The following is a 22,080-nucleotide window of genomic DNA, read 5'->3' on the forward strand; positions in this document are numbered from 1 at the left end:
AAGAAACTCATTCAGTAGCAGCTTCAGAGAAAAGGAAAAGGGTCAGAAACGAAAACAGAAATTGGATTCAAAGATTCACACTATCCCAAAGATGATATCCATTTTGGGTCAAAAATAGATTATATAATTCCAGAAGAAAGGGTTTGCAATGGGATTTTCCGGGCGAGGCGGCCTGAAGCTTTTGCACTGTCTTCTTCTCTATTCAGCCTGGGATGTGGGGAGCGGCCAGGTCCATTACTCGGTGACGGAGGAAGCAAAACATGGTACGTTCGTGGGCCGTATCGCGCAGGATTTGGGTCTGGAGATCGGGGAGCTGGTATCTAGGCTGTTCCGCATGGTTTCTCCCAACCGTAGGGACTACCTGGAGGTAAATGTGCAGAATGGCATTTTGTTTGTGAATTCTCGGATCGACCGTGAAGAGGTGTGTGGCCACAGCTCCATTTGTAGCATCCATCTGGAGGTCATTGTGGACAAACCGCTGCAGGTTTTCCATGTGGAGGTGGAGATCAAGGACATTAATGACAACCCTCCGGTATTCTCCGTAGCACAAAAGAGTCTGTTTATTTCTGAATCCAGCCCATTAGATTCTAGGTTTCCACTAGAGGGCGCATCGGATGCAGATATCGGAGTGAATGCAGTTCTTACCTATAAACTAAGCCCCAATGATTTTTTCACTCTAGATGTACAAAACAGTGATGAACAGATTAAACCTCTCGGACTAGTATTAAAGAAAATTCTAGACAGAGAAGAAACTCCTGAACTTCACTTACTGCTTACAGCCACTGATGGGGGCAAACCAGAGCTTACGGGAACAGTTCAGCTGCAAATTTCTGTATTAGATGTGAATGACAACGCCCCCAAGTTTGACAAAAAAGTCTATAAAGTTAGATTAGCAGAAAATTCGTTAAACGGGACAATGGTAACAAGAGTAACTGCCTCAGATATGGACGAAGGAACAAACAGCCAAATTATTTACTCTTTTGAGAGTGATGTCCCCCCAAATATATTGTCTAAATTCGTGATCGATCCGATGGATGGACACATCAGAGTGATTGGACAAATTGATTTCGAAGAAAGTAAATTATATCAAATCCAGATAGAGGCTACTGATAAGGGAATTCCCAAGATGGTGGGTCATTGCACAATCTTGGTCGAAGTAATGGACATCAATGATAATATCCCCGAAGTAACAGTGAAGTCTCTGTCGTTACCGGTCCCAGAAGACTCTCCGACAGGCACCGTCGTAGCTCTCATCAGCGTGTCTGATAGAGATTCGGGCACCAATGGGCAGGTAACTTGCTCGCTGTCACCCCCAGGGCCTTTTACTCTGGTGTCCACCTTCAGAAATTACTATTCGCTGGTACTAGAGGGTTCTGTGGACCGCGAGAGGGTGCCAGCTTACGAATTAGTGGTGACTGCGAGAGATGGCGGGTCGCCAGCACTTTGGGCCACAGCCAGCTTGTCTGTGGCCATTGCCGACGTGAACGATAACGCACCTGCCTTTGAGCAGGCAGTGTATACAGTGTTCGTAAAGGAGAACAACCCACCCGGCTGTCACATTTTCACTGTGTCCGCCTCGGATCTAGATGCGCAAGAGAACGCGCTAGTGTCTTACGCGCTAGTGGAGCGACGGGTCGGGGAGCGTCTATTGTCAAGCTATGTATCTGTGCACTCAGAGAGCGGGAAAGTGTTCGCCTTGCAACCCCTAGACCACGAGGAGTTAGAGCTGCTTCAGTTCCACGTGAGTGCCCGCGATGCAGGCTTCCCTCCTCTGAGCAACAACGTGAGCCTGCAGGTGTTCGTGCTAGACGAGAACGATAATGCGCCGATTGTGCTGCAGCCTCACTCTGGCGGCAGCCCAATGACCGAACTAGTATCACAGTCAGTAACTATGGGCCATGTAGTGGCTAAGATTCGGGCTGTGGATGCGGATTCAGGCTACAATGCTTGGTTGTCTTATGAACTGCATCCAGAGATGGGAGTTGCTCGTAGCCCTTTCCGAGTGGGTCTGTATACTGGCGAGATCAGTACTACCCGGGCCCTGGAGGAGACTGATGGATTGAGGCAGACGTTACTGGTGCTGATAAAAGATCACGGGGAGCCCCCTCTATCAGCCACTGCCACTCTGAGTATCTCTATTGTGGAGAACGGGCAGGCGCTGAAGGCTTCCTCTGGTGTGTCCAGATCAGTGGCTAGTGTTGGAAAGGAGGCAATAGCACTGGATGTAAATGTTTATCTAATAATCGCCATCTGCTCAGTGTCCAGTCTTTTGGTGCTGAGTCTGTTGCTTTACATAGCAATGCGATGTTCGGCTCCCTCCCAAGTTGTTTCTGGACCAGGAAAGCCCACACTGGTGTGCTCCAGCGAGATTGGAAGCTGGTCTTATTCCCAGCAGCGGCGTCAGAAAGTTTACTCTGGAGAGGGAGGTGCCAAAAGTGACCTTATGGCCTTCAGCCCCAACCTCCCTCCGTGTCCTGGCCCAGCAGACAGTGCAGAGCAGCAGGCAGTGGATCAGGATCATTCCATCAAGGTGGGTTCCAGAGTTTCTTATTGATTACTCAACCTCATATTTGATCATAGGAGATATTTCTCTCAAAAATTTATTAATTTGGGCCCATTTTCTTCATGTGATTATTTTTCCCCCTTTTGCTCCTTAAATTGAATATATTTCTGAAAACGTTCCCAGGTAGATCAAAGTGGTAATTCCCCTTTATTTTATCTGTTTAATATGAGAAATCTTTTTGAGAGAGACACACTCATAAAGGCACATAGAGAAAGCCTGAGATAAAGAAACAGAGTCATAGAGGGACACACAGACACAGTCAAAGAGAGGAAGAGGAAGAGAGAAAAAAATAGAGAAAGGGAGAAAGAAAAAGAGAAGAGAGAGAGATGAGAAATACACCAAATTTCTAGAGAAAGAGAAAGGGGAAGGAACAGGGGACATTATCCAAAAATGCTTTGGGAAAAGTATTTCAAGGTTAAGGAATAAGAGGGGCCAATATATTGTAAACTGTTAGGAAGGTTCTCTGCAAGAAAAAAGTGATCAGTACTTGGAAATAGTCAGCTCCAAAAAATGAAATCGGTTATGCATTTGCTTTCCTCCAGACTTCTGATTTCATTGGAATGGTGAACTTTTGGAGTAGTACCTCCATTTAAGTATGCAGATCTCCAATTTGTGTGTAATCTATTTGGGACAGTGAGAGATTAAATGGCTTGCTGAGGGTCACTCAATTTTCATATGTCAGAAATAGAATTATATTTTAGGAAACAGGATTAGTGAGTACTCTCCTGAAATCATTTCCAAAAAAATTTACGTTCACAGTTATAAATTATTTCATGCAAGAAGGCATAAAGATTAAGGAAAAGATACTGTGTGCGATGAAAAAAGCAGTTATCTTACTTATTCAAATGAACTTCATGAAATCTGGAAAAATATAGGTAACTGATATAAAGTAGTCATCATAACATGAAGGTACATGAAATCCATTGGCTATGTAATTCATCACCAAGTAGTGCTGGCAAGCATGGAAAATACCAATTTAAAGTAGAAATGAATTAGCAGCCCATTAGGGAGGATTATTACTGCTTCACAAAACAATGGGAGATAAAAATAGGTTTTTCAACAACTTGGCTGAGAGGCAACTAATCTGTATCATCCCAAACAAATTTATATATGAAACTGGAAGTAAGAAAGCAAGCATTATGCAAAATGAAACATATTTGTTAGTTAGCACCTCTTCTGGATCCTCAGACAATTCACAAGTACCGGAGGGACTGACTTCCAAGTTCAAATAACTTTGTAGAAATATACTTTAATAGTAGTTTGGAACTATGCTCAAAAAGTTATCAAACTGTGCATACCCTTTGATCCAGCAGTGTTACTACTGGGATTATATCCCAAAGAGATTATAAAGAAGGGAAAGGGACCTGTATGGTGCACGAATGTTTGTGGCAGCCCTTTTTGTAGTGGCTAAAAACTGGAAACTGAATGGATGTCCATCAGTTGGAGAATGGCTGAATAAATTGTGGTATATGAATATTATGGAATATTACTGTTCTGTAAGAAATGACCAACAGGATGATTTCAGAAAGGCCTGGAGAGACTTACACGAACTGATGCTGAATGAAATGAGTAGGACCAGGAGATCATTATATACGTCAACAACAATACTATATGATGACCAGTTCTGATGGATCAGGCCATCCTCAGCAACGAGATCAACCAAATCATTTCTAATGGAGCAGTAATGAACTGAACTAGCTATGCCCAGAAAAAGAACTCTGGGAGATGACTAAAAACCATTACATTGAATTCCCAATCTCTATATTTATGCACACCTGCATTTTTGATTTCCTTCACAAGCTAATTGTACAATATTTCAGAGTCTGATTCTTTTTGTACAGCAAAATAACGTTTTGGTCATGTATACTTATTGTGTATCTAATTTATATTTTAATATATTTAACATCTACTGGTCATCCTGCCATCTAGGGGAGGGGGTGGGGGGGGTAAGAGGTGAAAAATTGGAACAAGAGGTTTGGCAATTGTTAATGCTGTAAAGTTACCCATGTATATATATCCTGTAAATAAAAGGCTATTAAATTTAAAAAAAAAAAAAGAAATATACTCTAATAAATATAGCTTATAGTCTACAATCCTTTGCTAGTTCACCTTTAATAATCAGAATAGCATTAACAAGTTATAAACCCTCCTACCCAAAAACTTGGGCCAAATTCTCTTCTCAGATATACAGCACCAGAGGAAAAAATATGGGCATAAACACTAAGTACATTAATAGGAACATATGCTTAGGAGAAATATTATTTTTCACCAGAGCAACTCAGACTTCTAATGTTTATAGACCGTGAAGTCTTTTCTTAACTGGATCCTTAACTGGATCCGCTGTATCTGAGTGTATTCATTCTCTCTCTTATGTGGGTCAATCAGATGCTTCCTGGACCTAATCCTTTCTGCAGCTCAACCAGGCCCTCTATTTGATCTCTCTATATCTAATTCTCTGCTGGGCAGAGTCTTCTACTAGATAAATTGCTCTGTTGTGAAATACCATTAGGTCAGGGAGAAGAGAGAAATCCTTTCCTATGATTCATTCTGGAAAAGAAGTAAAAGCAAAACAAAATAGTAATTTTCTTTCAAAAACTGGTGACTTCCCTCATATTTAACTCTTTTTGGTGGTCAGAGATAACTATCTTCATTACTTAAGTAAGTGAATGAGAGAAAGTTAGTCTGAGCATTTGCTTCTTTTTTTTTTTTTTTTTTTAAGAGACTTTAGTTTATTTTTTTTATTTTTTTATTTAATAGCCTTTTATTTACAGGATATATGCATGGGTAACTTTACAGCATTAACAATTGCCAAACCTCTTGTTCCAATTTTTCACCTCTTACCCCCCCACCCCCTCCCCTAGATGGCAGGATGACCAGTAGATGTTAAATATATTAAAATATAAATTAGATACACAATAAGTATACATGACCAAAACGTTATTTTGCTGTACAAAAAGAATCAGACTCTGAAATATTGTACAATTAGCTTGTGAAGGAAATCAAAAATGCAGGTGTGCATAAATATAGGGATTGGGAATTCAATGTAATGGTTTTTAGTCATCTCCCAGAGTTCTTTTTCTGGGCATAGCTGGTTCAGTTCATTACTGCTCCATTGGAAATGATTTGGTTGATCTCGTGAGCATTTGCTTCTTTAAAGTTCAGCTGAGGTGTGGCTTATCTTTCAACCTAACAAAGGCTAATTGCCCTATAATTCTGGCAAATGGGATAGTAAATCTTTCACCCAGGAGAATGAGCTATTTCAAGTTTCTTCTTTCTAATTTGCAAGTGGATCACTTAACACAAGCAGCCACTCAAAGTTCCAGCCCTCCACTCCCCACCCCTGGCTTTTTACATAAGGAGGCAATTTAAATTTTGAAACAGAGAAGATTTTAATTTTAATAAATCATTATTTCTGATACTCCTCATAGTCCACAATTTCCTTAAGTAGGTTGGGAAAGTTCACTTGAATAGGAGTTTCTCAACATCTTCCAAAGAATACCTAAATTTGGACTCCAAACACCTCAGTACTCAATATGCTATGAGAAAATCACAAGAAGTCTCCCTCCACTTCGGAGGGTTGTTCTAATCAAATGAAATAATCTCTCTAAAATATTTTATACAAATATCTGGAGACATTAGATCATGCTCTGGAGAACTGATGAAACAGAAAAAGCACACAGAAAAAACTGATGTTGGAAGTGACATAGCATTAAAAACTGCATTTCAAGATATCTTTAAAAAGAGAGAATACCATGAAAAATATCAAAAATTATATTCTCTCCAACCATCCTCACTATCCCCAAAGAATCAAGAAGACATGGATTATTGCTGCTCTATTTACCTGCCTTCATATTTTTATTTTATTTTAAAAAATAGACGTTTTAGATTATGCCTGTTATTTTTATATCACTTTTATTTCTAAATATGTCTTCCCTATAGAATGAAAAATTCCTTGAAATGTATGATAAAAGTAAAATTTTAAAAAGCAGACACTAAATGTGTCTGATAGTATATGCAACATCACATCACATTCATAATTCCTTACCTCTGCAATAAATGGAGAGGATTGAATTTTGAGAAAACTATATAGGTCTACTAAAAGTATCTGGAAGTAAGTCTGGAAAAGGAAAGAAATGATTTCACAGACAATCTTCTACAGTACACTATACTTTCAGGCAGCTAGTAGAGAATACAGTATCTCTTTATTATGAATGAGCACAAAATTGCATGTATATATGAGCATCTTAAATTCTCTCTGGTAATTTATGACCTCCCTTTGATTCTACCTTATTTAAACTTTTGCTGAATTCTGTTTTAGTTCAATTATTTGGTACCCATGTTCCTTCTTCTTCAATTATTTTATAACATACTGTAGATTAAGTTCAAAACACTTTCTGAGACAGTTTAATCAAAACTCAATGAAAGAATCAGAGTAGAGTCAGAGTAGACTAGAGAAAGAGTCAGAGTAGACTACAGAAAAACAAAGGTAGAATATAATCTAGGGGAACTCTACTTAACTTTGATACCCCCCAAAAAAACTCAAAACAAAACCAAGGTATGTGAGTAAGGACATGAACAGATTTTGGGATTTGTAAAAACCAAGACAGATTTTCTTTAGCCTTTCTTCTTCATTATCTTTAAAAGCAGAAATCTGTTCATTCTGATCTACCTTGCTCCAAGGCTGTAAAATCCCTTATCTACTTGTTATTACCTTTGGAAGTTCACTTCCTTCAATCTGACTTTGGATTCAGGTCAAGTATGAAGTTGCTTAAGTAGTGCAATGTGAGAAGATTTCTGCCTCAAAATGTAATTTCCACTTGGATATATATAACAAATAAAATTTCACAAGTATCAATACAAACATTTATATTAAGCATGGACTACCCTGGAAGTCTTAGAAAATAGAAGTGTTTGAAGTCTTTAAGTCAGTACTATTAACATTGTAACATTAGTTATGGTATGAATTGGCTTTATCAGATAAGTGGCCAGCTTCAGAGCACTGAGATCCAGGGTGAAAATGATATTTAAAGTGGTTAAGAGAGGAAAAGTATAGCAAAGGGAGTATGAAATGATGAAGACAAAACTTCTATTCAAATATATTGCTCAATCTGTGTGAGTAAAGTGAATTTTCCTCTAAACTAGATTGGACACTTGCTTTCATTAAGTAAAAATAAATGTAGTTCTTGAGGTCATTAAAGAAACGTATATATTTCTTTTTTTTTTTTTTGGCTTGGAAAATAATTGGATAACCCATCCTATTTTTGCATACTTGGGCACATCAATTCTAAGTTCACATTTAATATATCTTCAATTTATATATCTTAAAACAGTATCTTTTCCCCCCAACACCAACTACTAGATTTTAATGTCATGGACTACATTTCTGATCTTGGGCAAATACTTCCCTGTAAGATTCAGTTTTCCTATCTGTAATACAAGGACTAAAAGACTCCTGAAATCCTTTATGGTTCTAAATGTGATTCTTTCTGGGATTGGTTAGTTGAAAGAGGGGTAATCAAAGTAGAACCATAGTTTCTATAGTTAGTCATTGCTTCTGTAAGTTACCACTTATCTATACTTCTTATAGAAAGAAATTCTTCCAGCTAACAATGGTCAAATTTCAGTGAAGATTTAAGAATAATAATTTTTAATATTTATATGATACCTGCTATGTGCCAGGTATTGTGCTAAACACATTACATATATTATCTCATTTTATCATCAAACCAGCTCTAGGAAGTAAGTGCTATTACTATCTCCCTTTTTATAAATGAGGAAACTAAGATAAACAAATTAAATAACTTTCCTGGGGTCACACAGTGAATAAATGTCTGAGGCCAGATTTCAGATCTTCAAGATGTTTTATCCATTGTGCCAAGTAGCTACCCAAACCTTTTCCAGGAAAATAATCCAAAAGAATGACTTTGACTTTTTGAAGTAATGAATGTTTTCCTTTATGGAACTTAGTGGCTTCTGTAGACTTTATTTAAATGCGAGTTTTCTACTTGTGTTTTACTCATAAATATTATTGATCCAATTTTAATCAACCAATGATTAAAAAAAACTGTTATGACTGACTGGTCCTGCATGGATATGTAACACCACCACCACCACCATCACAACAACAATAATAATTCACACATATGCCATTGGAAGATTTGCCCCATTCTTTACATATATCACCTCATTTTGCTTGGGTTCATGGTTAATGTTGTAAATATTTATAGTTATAAAGCACACAAAATAATTATATAAACTCAGTTATATAAGAGAAGGGAGAGAGAAAGAGAGGTATCAAAAGGAAAGAGAGGGGAGGAAGGGTGGGAAAGGGAGAGAGATGCAGAGAGAGAGAGAGACAGAGAGAGAGACAGAGAGACAGAGAGACACACAGAGACAGAGACAGAGAGAGAGAGAAAAAGAGAGACAGAGAGATACAGAGAGAGACAGAGAGAAGCAGCAAAGGTCTTTTTTAAGCACAAACTTATCTTTGGGAAACACAACAATCTTAGATTCCTCCTCCTGCTTCAATAATTCAAGCATGAACATGCAAAAACAACATGAATTCCAGCTTTGGAATATCTGGATCTAGAAGCTCTGAGAAGGCCTAAAAAATATTTTCCTTTTAGAGGTGATAACCTTGATGTTGGGTAAATTAATGGATAGATTTCAAAATAAAGGGATGAACTTTGTGTGTATAAAGGAGTAGATGAATTTTTTACAAAGATGAAAATAATTCTAAGGAGTAATAGACTAAATTTTTTTCTCAGTTATTATTTCTATCTGCTTAGTAAGAAAATGAAACTCTCTTTCCCCATGGAAGATAAAGAAAGCAGGAAATGAAACAGTCCCTTTCATTTAATAGTGCTGCCTAATGTTCTCTACAGTATGAGAACAACAATTTTTGCAACTTGAATAGAAGCATAATGAAGGACATAGGAGAAGAACAAAACTACTTAAGCAACAATTTGAAGAGGTCAGTGATAGTTTCTCTAACCATAAATAAAGACAATATGTAGATAAATTGAGCCTTAGAATACAGATATTCAAATTTACAGCAATATCTTAAAACTCTGATTTTTTGCATCAATAAAAGGATATTTTCCACACAAATGGAAATGTATAATATGAATGAAAAAAGTCAATCAACTAGCATTTATATCTTAAAAGCCTACTATGTATGCCACACTGTGCTAAGCCCTGGAAGAATTAAGACTAATAGAACTTGATTCTATAAAACATGGATCCAACAATAATGATAATTCAAAGAATCTATGTAGGAAAACATTTTCATTGTCTTGTATATGTAGTTTGGAAAATTGAAAGTACAGTTAAATGAAAGATACAGTTATAATTTTTCCTGAGATTTACATTTAAAACAACAATGTACTTGGTAGAGCAATTTACAAGATAAGACCATAATTAGAATCTAAGTAGACTTACATAAACAAGATATAAGACCTTTAAAGAGTTCTTGAAGTGAGCGATATTACATAAAGGAAATGAGGGCAATGGGATCTAAAATAAGTGAATGAAAGAAACTCTACATTAATCTATACTTACATATTGAACCACATGATGTCGCTGTCCTCCGCAAGGTGGATTTTCTAACAAAGGATAGACTGTGTTTCTATTCTTCTCAACGAAATAGACACAAGCTTATTCAATGGGTGATTCAGAACGAACGGTAATATTCAAGGAAGGCCAAAAGCAAAGAAAATTTGACTTAAGGAGAAGGATAAATTAGTTTTTCGAAGGAATTCTTTAAGTTGAGAATCATTAACCAGTGATACATAAATCTGGAGAGAAAGGTTTTGCTATGGCGTTTTCTTGGGGAGCCGAACTGGGAGCCCAGCACCTGCTGTTCTTGATTCTTCTTCACACTGTCTGGGAGGTGGGGAGCGGCCAGGTCCATTACTCCGTACTGGAAGAAGCGAAACACGGTACGTTCGTGGGGCGAATCGCTCAGGATCTGGGTCTGGAAGTCAGAGAGCTGGTGCCTAGGTTGTTTCGGGTTGTTTCCAAAGATCGCAGGGATTATTTGGAGGTAAATGTACAGAACGGCGTTTTGTTTGTGAATTCGCGAATCGACCGGGAGTACTTGTGTGGCCGAAATCCGGTTTGTAGCATCCACTTGGAGGTAGTCGTAGACAAGCCTCTGCAGGTTTTCCATGTGGAGGTGGAGATCAAGGATATTAATGACAATCCGCCTGTGTTCTTGGTTAAGCAACAAAAATTATTCATTTTAGAATCCAGGACTGCAGATTCTAGATTCCCATTAGAGGGCGCGTCTGATGCTGATATAGGGGCTAATGCAGACTTATTATACAAGCTGTCTGAGAGTGAATATTTTACTTTGGATATAAATACAAATGAGGGGGAGACTAAATCCATAGAGCTAGTTTTAAAAAAATCTTTAGACAGAGAAGAAACTCCTGAACATAATTTATTATTGATGGCCACAGATCAAGGTAAACCAGAACTAACTGGAACAACACAAGTGCTGATTTCTGTGTTGGACGCAAACGATAACGCCCCAGTATTCGATAAATCCATCTACAATGTTAAATTACTCGAAAATATTCCCAACGGGACGCTAGTGATCAGACTGAACGCCTCTGATGCAGATGAAGGAGTAAATAAAGAGATACAGTATCACTTTGGAAGTCTTATTTTAGGTAATGTAAGATCAAAATTCAGCATCGATAGTAATACAGGAGAAATAAGAGTAAATGGAAATCTGGACTATGAAGAATGTAATTTATATGAAATCAAGGTTGAGGCTGTTGATAGAAGTGCTTTTCCGTTAACAGGTCATTGCAAAGTTATGGTGAAGTTACTAGATGTTAATGACAATGCTCCCCAGGTGTCTGTAACTTCTTTATCTCTACCAATCCTGGAGGACGCTCCGCCAGGTACAGTTATCGCCCTTGTCAGTGTTTTTGACAGAGATTCGGGAGCCAACGGGCAAGTGACTTGCTCCCTGTCACCCCCGGGACCCTTTGCTCTGGTGTCCACCTTCAGGAATTATTATTCACTAGTGCTGGATAGTTCTGTTGACCGTGAGAGCGTGCCGGCTTATGAGCTTCTAGTGACTGCGAGGGACGGCGGGACACCAGTGCTTTGGGCCACGGCTAAGGTGTCTGTGGACATTGGCGACGTAAATGACAACGCACCTTCCTTCGAACAATCTATGTACACTGTGTTTGTGAAGGAGAACAACCCGCCGGGCAGTCACATCTTTACTGTGTCTGCATTGGACCCAGATGCACAGGAAAACGCGCTCGTGTCTTACTCGCTAGTGGAGCGGCGGGTAGGGGAGCGTCCGCTGTCAAGTTATGTGTCTGTGCACTCGGAGAGCGGGAAAGTGTACGCCTTGCAGTCTCTCGACCACGAGGAGCTGGAGCTGCTTCAGTTCCACGTGAGCGCCCGAGATGCGGGTTTCCCTCCTCTGGGCAGCAACGTGAGCCTGCAGGTATTCGTCCTGGACGAAAATGACAACGCACCGACCGTACTCCCGCCTCATGGTGGCCTTAGCCCAGTGACAGAACTGGTATCACAATCTGTAGCCGTGGGCCACGTGGTGGCTAAAATTCGAGCCGTGGATGCGGATTCTGGATACAATGCGTGGCTATCTTACGAGCTGCTTCCAGAGGGGAGCATTGGACGCTGTCCTTTTCGCGTGGGTTTGTACACCGGCGAGATCAGCACCACGCGGGCTCTGGAGGATTTGGATGCATCAAGGCAGACCCTACTGGTATTAGTGAAGGACCATGGGAAACCTGAGTTGTCAACCACAGCAACTGTGATTGTGTCACTGGTGGAAAACGGGCAGGCGTTCAAAACTTCATCTAGCAGTTCTGAGGTCCTGGGAAAGGCTGGTATGGAAAAGGAATCATCGTTGATGGATGTGAATGTCTATCTGATCATCGCTATCTGTTCGGTGTCTAGTTTATTGGTACTGAGCCTGTTGCTTTATGTGGCTCTTCGATGCACCGTGTCCCCGAAGGGTGTGTATGGTACTGGGAAGCCTACGCTAGTATGTTCCAGTGAAGTTGGAAGCTTGTCTTATTCTCAGCAGCAGCGGCAGAAGGTGTGTTCCTGGGATGGGATGACCAAGAATGATCTCATGGCCTTCAGTCCCAATCTCCCCCAGCCTCCTAGTTCTAGGGAAGCAGGTCAAACCCAGGAAGGTGCGATGGAATATCCCGGGAAGGTGAGTAGAAATTTCTAATTCTTAGCAACTATATAATTGTAATTTTAAAAATTTCCGAATGTAATTAGTATTTACATAACACCTACTATGTGCCAGGCATTTTACAAATATGATCGCATATTTTTAAAATAATCTCATTTGATCCTCACAACAATGGATAGCTACATCACCCTTTCAGATTCCACAGTAAATAAGAGTAATGAATTTCTGCCAAAATAGTTACCCTGACTAATCTCATTTATGGTAGATTTATGTTCAAATCGTCTGTGATTCTCTACTTTTTCCTAGAGTCTAGTTTTTAATTCTTTGGCTGAACATTTAAGAATCTCTATAGTAATTCAATCTTTCCTTTCCATTTTTAAAAATTAAATTTCTCCACGCTTTTCCAGTTTTAAAAATTAAGTTCTTCCACATATTTTAAGCTAGGTTTCTGGATATTCCACAAAACTAGAACATTTCTCTCTGTATTTTCAGCTATTGACTTCCTATGCATTTTAAAATGCCTTACTCAAATGTTCTCTCCTTCATGATATCTTTATTGAAAATACTCTCATTATTATTTATTGAAATTTCTCCCATAGCATATACCCTGATATACTTACATTTGTAACTTTCTGAGAAACTTGTCATATTTATTAATTTTTGTCGTTGCATATTATAGATAGGCTCCTCCTAGGATATAAATGCAGTAAGGGCGGAAACTATGTTATGTGAATTTTTAAGTCTCCCCGCATTTAGCACCATGCTCTGTATATAGAAGTTGCTTAATATATATTTGTTTAATTTAATAATTAAGTCTTCTTTCAGTGAAAATAGAGCTAAAAATGTACTTATACAAATACTGGTTTATTAAATTTGTGTTCAGGCAATGATGTATCTACTTGTAATGGAGGAATGGACTTCAGTTTTAGGAGAGATATTATATCCATAGCATCACATTTTCAACATGACTTATCAAACATTCTTTTCCCTACTTTAACTCTGAGTTACAATTTTGGTTTGGCTCATGATCTAATTTTTTGAAAACAAATTTCAACACTTTCATTATTATTATTATTATTTTATTTGGTTTTGTTTAGTGACTTATTTCTCCCTACTTTATTTTGTGCTTGGGTCCTTAGTTGAAATGTGATCATTTATGAAGTTTTCTTCTTAGATATCTTTTAAAATTGAATTTGAGTGAGAAGTAAAAGACAAGGACTATTTCTTATTTAGAGATGGTGACATTCTGGGGGAATATATGAACTGAAATCATTATTGAAATGGCATTATGAAAACTGTTCCTTCCACTAAACTTTTGTAATCTTTTGTTTCATCATGCAAATAATTTCCAGATCTCTTATTTTATAATAAATGTATCTCTAGTATCTCTAAAATTCTGCATCATTATGAACATTTACAAATAAAAATGTATAAATGGATGGTTAGCTATATAAACATTCCATATAAAGAAATATTACTAAAAAAAGAAATATTACTAGTGTCTTTGGGAGGTGGAAAAAAATTGGACTGATTTTAAATATTTAAGAATCCTATTACTTAAACTTGAAAAAGGAAATGGCAAATCATTTCAGTATCTTTGCAAACCACCCCCCCTCAAAAAAAAATCTCTCAACTCAATGGGATCATCAACAGTCTGACTTCAGTGAAAATGACTCAACAACATTATTTAAACTGAATACTAAATCTCACCTTTCAAAATTAATTCAAACTTTATCTTTAAAACTTTAAGATGGCAATAGAAGTGGTGACAGTTGACACTATTTCCATGTTGTATATATTTGTCATGAGAAAACTGTACATTTTGACGTTGTGTTTCCATAATTACTATTTCCTTTGGTACTCATATCTTTATATGTTTCCCAAACCCCTTTAAGTCCACAAGTCATCTCTTACTATGAAAAAAGACGTCTCTGAATGCTTGTGATCATCAGGATATTTAACAAGTTGAAAAGGACTCTCCATATTGTACGTTGTTGTATATATTGTCACATACACTCTACATTCTATACATTGCATTGAGTTTTTAGGAACACTTATTAGTTTAGAAAAAAGCTCCATAAAATCTAGGTTTTGAAATTCAGAATCTTTGATTTCTTCCCGTACCCAGGGAATACATTTAAAATGTAATTTAAAAAGATAAACATAGGTCATAGAAATGGGACAACTAATCCTATTTCCTTTAAGGTGATGCATTTTCTCATTTTCCAGAATGAATGAAAAAAGTATGGATGAAAAGGGAAAAAGAAGACTTAATCTAGCTGAAAGATTCCATTGTGAAGTCCTTCTATATTTATGTAACAAGATGTTAAAACATGACTTTTGGAATATGTTTAAAGGGAAGATAACAGCTACTAGAATATTCCCGTTAATCCGTCTGCCCATCAACATAATCTGGATGAATGTTTATGAACTGGAAGGCAAAAAACTCCTCTTTTTTTTTTTTTTCAGAGATGGTAAATAGCTTCAGTGAGTTACTGGAAATTATAGACAAAGATATTCTTTATTTGGAACACTATCAATAAAAAACTATTTTGAGGACCTAGTAAATTCAACTAAGCCTTCAGGATGACACCATTAGTTGAAATGTTACCAAATATACAGATTTTGTTAGAGTGAGAGATCAGTTTATTTTATGAGCTAGGAAATGCTCCTCAAGGGCCTATATCTAAAAAGGGCTCAGAATTACTTTTATATAGAAATTCCTAGAACATAGACTTGTGTAAGATTTACTTAGAAGATTTCAGTTTTAGTGGAAGAAGAGCTAGTCCTAAATTCAGTGAAAGTAAACCATTTTTATAAAGATATCTAAGTACCTAAACCCTCACCTCTTCTTATATAATAAGGAATAATCAAAGCCCCTATAATCCATTCAGAATTTCTTTAAAAAGTGCTTGATTGTCCACTATAAACAAAAACTACATGCCAAGAAGAAACAGGAATATAAAAACTACTGAAGAGATCTATCAGTCTTCAAGAAGATTAATGTCAAGCAGGTGAAATAAAAGCACCATATTCCACTTCCTCTCTGATTTTTGGTGACACATAAAAATAAATATTAAAAAATGTATAAGCAACAGGAGATAGGTATAACATGTTATAGGATGTAGAGTAGATTGATTCTAATATCCTTTCCAGATCTAAATATATGGCAGTATGATCCTATGAATTCAGAGGAAAAAGAGATTATTTCTGCAAGAAAAATTCTTTGAGTAGATGGACTTTGAGCTGTACCTGGAAATATGAATGGTACTTAGGCAGAAATAGGTTAATAAGAACATTTTAGGTAAAAGCAACAGCTTTTTTATGAAATATTCCAGACAGGTAAATAAAATCTAGCTCTTAAATATATGTGAATTTGGTTCCTTGAATGGATTTGTAATCTTGATAATGTGAGCACTTACTAAAATGTTCTATCTTCTAACCCTTTTGGGACAATCTATATTCTCTCACAGAGGATCTTACCAATGCATTGAGAATAGTTTGTGCCAAGCAGTATAGTGCTCAGGCAATCTGTTATTTTCCATTCTTGATACACACTTGGTCACATATTTCTTGTATAGTATACTTTTTCTATTTTTTATACTAAATCATCCTTGAAATATGCTCTAGCTTGCTTATACCCACCATGTATCTCTTCATTGCTCTTATGGGTCACTTGAAAATTTTGATTATTCAAGGAATGTGGGATGTCCCCCCTCCCTAGATTCTTAATCCAGTGGAATTTCCAGGAGTATATTTGTGATAAAAAGATAGATGTTTCAGGAACTAGGTTTTTTTCTTTTTTGTTTGTTTTTTAACCATATGGATTGCTAGATTAATCCCTTTTAAGGGATTGTGGTTCATAGTTGAGATTCTGTAGTATTCTTGGCTTTGATTATTCATCAAAATTTCATTCATAAATAGAAGCATTTGAATCTCTATCTACTGGAAATTCCTTTTCCATTTGAACTCTGATTGGCACATTTTCCATGATTATGGTGATGATATTTGGCATTGTAGGGTGTTTTTTGATTAAGTTTCTTAATTTGAGGTTGATTGAACAAAGTCATTACTGTAATTTTGTTCATATTCAATCTCGTGTGATCTAAACATACAAAATGAAAACAACTCCTTGGTTAAGATCCTTAAAGCTATGCTTTAATCTTTAAAGTTAATTAATGAAAAACAATAAACAAAGATAGATATCATATTCTCTATGAACTGTGAAGATGTAGTTTACTGTATAAAGTCAACTCTGAAAGCCTTCCTATTCTTCTTTATTAATGATACAATTGATTCATGTGTAAATTATTCTTAGAAAGGGTTTTTTAAAATTGGGAATAAAGGTGAGAAAGTTGAAAAATGTCTGTAGTTGCTGGTTTTCTACTATTGTTTCTTGAATTATCATTTCCAGATTTGTTATGGAAAGAGAGTCTAAAGCATATAAATTAAATATTCCAGGAAATTGGCATTTAATAGTGAAATATGAAATCTACTTTTTAAATACAAAGACTGATGCTCTCTCATATGAAGTTAGGAATTTTAAAGGTTTCTTTGAATAGAAATATTGCAAAGAAGTTTTTCTAGACAAAATAATGCTTGGGATTGTTCTTTTTTCCTTCCAGTTCTTTTGAAAGTTGTTTTGGTTATGTGTAAATGATACCTTCTCCAGGTGCTATTGATTTCCATCACCTTTCTTTAATACTTGATAAATTTTTTTTAAAACAAAGATATGTTTCAAAAAAGGAGGCAAGAATAAATTGGAAGTAGAATGTTTGTCAGTAATAATTATAACTCACAACTAACATTTATTTATTATTTTAGGATTTACAAAACACTTTATATATATATATTACCTCTTTTAATTCTCATAGTAAATTTGTGACAGAAATCGGGGTAGCTATTATCTCCATTTTACACATGAAGAATCTGAGCTTTAGAGAGGTTAAGTGATTTATGTAATCTCACACAGTAAGAACATAAATAAGATTTCAAAACAAGTCTTCAGTCAAGTCCCTTGTTTCCCCCCTTAAATCAGATTTTTTTCTATCTACTATTCTAATTTTCCATATCCACGTCAATTTTCATATTCACAATTTAAATCAATAACGTCTTTGCATAATGAAATAAATTCTTAGTATTTTAAACTTTTCAAAAGCGTAAAAATACAATGCCTTTGCCCTGTAGTGGTAGACTAGAATTGTTTCTCCGTGGTCATATCTGAAAAGCTCAAGATCTGGTAGGTCTTATTATATAATAAAATTGTATAATCCTGGGAATGGACCGCATGCCTAATGTCCTAGGAACAACCCCAGATACATTTCTAAAAACTATAATCATTGCTCTCAGAATAATGAAATTTTTGGCCACAGCGATTCTTAAATGTCATGTGCAAGGTAATAAAAGAGTTTCCATATGCACAAATGTAGGGTATACTCTCACCTAACAGACAAAATATTGAAGTGAAGAAGGAAACGAATCCTTCAGAAGCAGCAAGGAATACATTTCTTACCCCAAAGTATGGTTCTATGGTGCCACGAAGAATGAATTGTAGAAAATAAATTCAGAGAATAAAATTAAATTTTTTACTCATGAATGAAGACAACTTACTCTTTCTTCCACATGATGTCGCTGTCCGCCACGAGATGTTATCCAAGCAGGCACAAAGCTAAGTTCTTTTTCTCCCTGGCCCTTGAAATGCTTTGGGTTTCTTAGTGGGTGATGCCTAATAATGGCGGATGCTTCAGGCTCCGATTTAAACAAGCAGTAGAAGACAAGAAGTATTTTTATTCCTAGGCAAGATTCAATGATTAGAATATTTCCCCAAATATTTGCGATGGTGTTCAGCGAGAGAAAAAGCCTGGGGACCCGGCAGCTGCTCCTCTCATTTATTCTTCACACAGTCTGGGAGGTGGGGAGCGGCCAGATCCATTACTCGGTGTCTGAAGAAGCGAAACACGGTACGTTCGTGGGGCGCATCGCGCAGGATCTGGGTCTGGAGGTCGGGGAGCTGGTGTCGCGGCTGTTCCGCGTTGTGTCCAAGGGCCCCAGAGACTACCTGGAGGTAAATGCGCAGAACGGCATTTTGTTTGTGAATTCGCGGATCGACCGTGAGGAGCTGTGCGGCCGCAGCCCTGTTTGTAGCATTCATCTGGAGGTGATCGTGGACAAACCGCTGCAGGTTTTTCACGTGGAGGTGGAGATCAAGGACATTAATGACAACCCGCCTCGGTTCTCTGTAAAACAAAAGAATCTGAGTATTGCAGAATCGAGGTTAGTTGACTCTCAGTTTCCGCTAGAGGGCGCGTCAGATGCAGATATCGGAGTCAATGCTCTTTTAATTTATAGGCTCAGTCCCAATGAGTATTTCACTCTAGATATAAAAAACGAGGAGGAAATTAAACTTGCATTAAAAAAACAACTAGACAGAGAAGAAACTCCAGAACTTCACTTATTGCTTACAGTCACTGATGGGGGCAAACCAGAACTAACTGGAACAGTTCGGCTACTGGTTACAGTGCTGGATGTCAACGATAATGCCCCCGAATTTGACAAAACAGTCTACAAAGTGAAATTACTAGAAAATGCATCCAGCGGAACTCCAGTAATTCAACTAAATGCTACAGATTTAGATGAAGGATTAAACAGTCAAATTACTTATTCATTCACAAGTGATATTTCTCCAGATGTAGAGGCCAAGTTCCATATAGACCCAGTAAGTGGAGTTATAAATGTAAAGGGACATGTTGATTTCGAGGAAATTAAATTATATAAAATTCAAGTAGAAGCCACTGACAGGGGGTCTCCTCAGTTGGCTGGTCATTGCAGGGTCATGGTAGAAATTCTGGACACCAATGATAATACCCCTGAAGTAGTGGTGACATCGTTGTCACTACCAGTCCGAGAGGATGCCCCTCCAGGTACAGTCATTGCTCTCATCAGCGTGTCCGATAGAGATGCAGGAGCCAATGGACAAGTAACTTGCTCTCTGTACCCCCAGGGACCGTTCACGTTAGTGTCCACTTTCAAAAATTACTACTCCCTAGTTTTGGAAGGCCCTATAGACCGAGAAAGCACGTCGGCCTATGAGCTAGTGGTAACTGCGAGGGATGGTGGAACGCCAGCACTATGGACCACTTCCAGCTTGTCAGTGGGCATTGACGACGTGAATGACAATGCACCTACCTTTGAGCAGCTCGTGTATACAGTGTTTGTAAAGGAGAACAATCCGCCGGGTTGTCACATCTTCACAGTATCAGCCTCAGACCCGGATGCACAGGAAAACGCTCTCGTATCTTATTCACTGGTAGAACGGCGAGTAGGGGAGCGCCCGCTGTCGAGCTACGTGTCTGTGCACTCGGAGAGCGGGAAAGTGTACGCTTTGCAGCCCCTAGACCACGAGGAACTGGAGCTACTGCAATTCCAGGTGAGTGCCCGGGATGCAGGTTTTCCTCCTTTAGGCAACAACGTGAGCCTCCAGGTATTCGTGCTGGATGAGAACGACAATGCACCAACGGTGCTGCCGCCTCATGCGAATGGGGGCTCAGCGAACGAATTGATATCACAGTCTGTGGCTGTGGGTCATGTAGTGGCAAAAATCCGGGCTGTTGACGCAGATTCAGGCTATAATGCATGGCTGTCTTATGAACTGTTGTCCAAGATGGGCGTTGGGAGCAATGCTTTCCGCGTAGGTCTGTACACTGGCGAAATCAGCACCACTCGAGATTTGGAAGAATCAGACTCAAGAAAACAGACGTTACTAGTTCTGGTGAAAGACCACGGTGAACCTATGTTGTCTGCCACAGCTACTGTCATCGTGTCGATAGTGGAAGGTGGATTATCTACGAAGACCTTTTCTGGGGTGTCCAGGTCTTCTGCTTCTGCAGTCTCTGGGAAGGACACAGTTCTGGTAGATGTGAATGTATATCTGATCATTGCTATCTGTTCGGTATCCAGTCTTTTGGTACTCAGCCTGCTTCTGTATGTATTGCTGCGTTGTGTACCCCAAAGGGGTGAGTACGGAAATGGAAAACCTATGCTGGTGTGCTCTAGTGGGACAGAGAGCTGGTCGCATTCCCAGCAGCGGGGCCAGAAAGGTTTTTCCGGGGAAGGGGCGGCCAAGAATGACCTCATGGCTTTTAGTCCGAACTTTCCTCCTTGTCCTGGCTCTGTGCATAAAGGGGAACAGAAGGAAGCAACTGCAAATTCATCTGACCAGGTGGGTTATTTGAGATATTTTGTCTGTGACAATACTAACTTGGATATTGTGAAGCTTGTTTTTCATGATGATTGTTTTCTCCTACATTATTTGGTTGTCTTGGTAGATTGACAAATTCACTCTTAATTATTCCTCTTCCTCCTCTTCCTCCTCCTCCTTCTCCTTTTCCTCCTCCACTTCCTCCTCTTCCTCCTTCCTTCTTGTTTTTGTTCTTCATTTTTGCTGAGTTTAAAAAGTTGGGCTTCGACCTTCAATTTTCAATTTTAGTAGCTCCTTGAATATATTTGTAACCTGAATGACACTGGAAATCCCATAAACATGTACAGTATTTTTTTAAAAAATTATCTTCGTAATTGAGCAGGGCCTCATTAACCATGTAATACAATGCACAGGAAGACAAAAATCCTTTCTATGACTTATCAGAGAAAGGACTATTTAGCTTATCCTTGAATACCTCATGTGAGGTGGAATCCTAGTACATCTCAAGATAATTCATTTCACTTCTGGATAGTTCTCCTAATTACAAAGCTTTCCCTTATTTTCAGCAAATTTTCACTTATTACTTACAGGCTTAACCTTTGAAATTAAGCGTTTAGTCTGGCTTCTACATGAACTCTTCAAATATCACTAGATAGTTATACTATCTCCTGCAAAAAACTCTTTCAGGGCAAGCATTCCTAATTCCATCAGATAATCTCCAGTCTTTTAAACTATTCTAGTCATCATCAGTTTTCCAGTTCAATTTCATAAGCAGGCTAGTTAGAATTTATTACGAAATATTTATACTGGAATACAACAATGAAGGATTTTATCATTCCTTAAAAACACTGTGTGTGTGTATGTGTGTGTTTATGTGTGTAGTGACACATATTTTGGAATAACAGCACTCTTTTGAGGATAAGTATATAGCAAACCTCACAGTTACTATGTTTTGTGACTGTTAAAAGAAATCCTGTCTTTAAATATTGTTTCTTATTCATAATTAGAAACTGCAACATCATCGTTTAACTAGCAGTCAGTCAGTAAATTAGAATTAAGTGCTTACAGTATGCCAAGTATTGTGTTGAGCTAAATGAACCAAGAAAGTCTCTCTCTCTCTCTCTC

The 22,080-nt window shown here is 37.9% G+C and overlaps 2 protein-coding genes and 1 pseudogene across 2 annotated transcripts; all 3 read left to right on the top strand.

Moving 5' to 3' along the window:
* The first annotated feature begins 97 nt into the window (after positions 1 to 97).
* On the top strand, positions 98 to 2,554 carry LOC105748989 (annotated as a pseudogene).
* A 6,451-nt stretch (positions 2,555 to 9,005) lies between these two features.
* LOC100917211 (protocadherin alpha-5) lies at positions 9,006 to 13,410 on the top strand. Its single transcript, XM_031953416.1, has one exon. The coding sequence runs from the start codon at positions 10,380 to 10,382 to the stop codon at positions 12,792 to 12,794; it is 2,415 nt and encodes an 804-aa protein (XP_031809276.1). The 5' UTR covers positions 9,006 to 10,379; the 3' UTR covers positions 12,795 to 13,410.
* Positions 13,411 to 18,003: 4,593 nt separating this feature from the next.
* Positions 18,004 to 22,054, top strand: LOC100917468 (protocadherin alpha-3-like). Its single transcript, XM_012551188.3, has one exon. It carries the CDS (start codon positions 18,565 to 18,567, stop codon positions 21,085 to 21,087), a length of 2,523 nt encoding a protein of 840 aa, XP_012406642.2. The 5' UTR covers positions 18,004 to 18,564; the 3' UTR covers positions 21,088 to 22,054.
* Positions 22,055 to 22,080: the final 26 nt, after the last annotated feature.

Source organism: Sarcophilus harrisii, chromosome 2, assembly GCF_902635505.1.
Source record: "Sarcophilus harrisii chromosome 2, mSarHar1.11, whole genome shotgun sequence".
NCBI classification, from domain to species: domain Eukaryota; kingdom Metazoa; phylum Chordata; class Mammalia; order Dasyuromorphia; family Dasyuridae; genus Sarcophilus; species Sarcophilus harrisii.

What these genes read in the sequence shown, in the direction of transcription:
- LOC100917468 (XM_012551188.3), top strand. Translation starts at nt 18,565, where the DNA reads ATGATTAGAATATTTCCCCAAATATTTGCGATGGTGTTCAGCGAGAGA.
- LOC100917211 (XM_031953416.1), top strand. Translation starts at nt 10,380, where the DNA reads ATGGCGTTTTCTTGGGGAGCCGAACTGGGAGCCCAGCACCTGCTGTTC.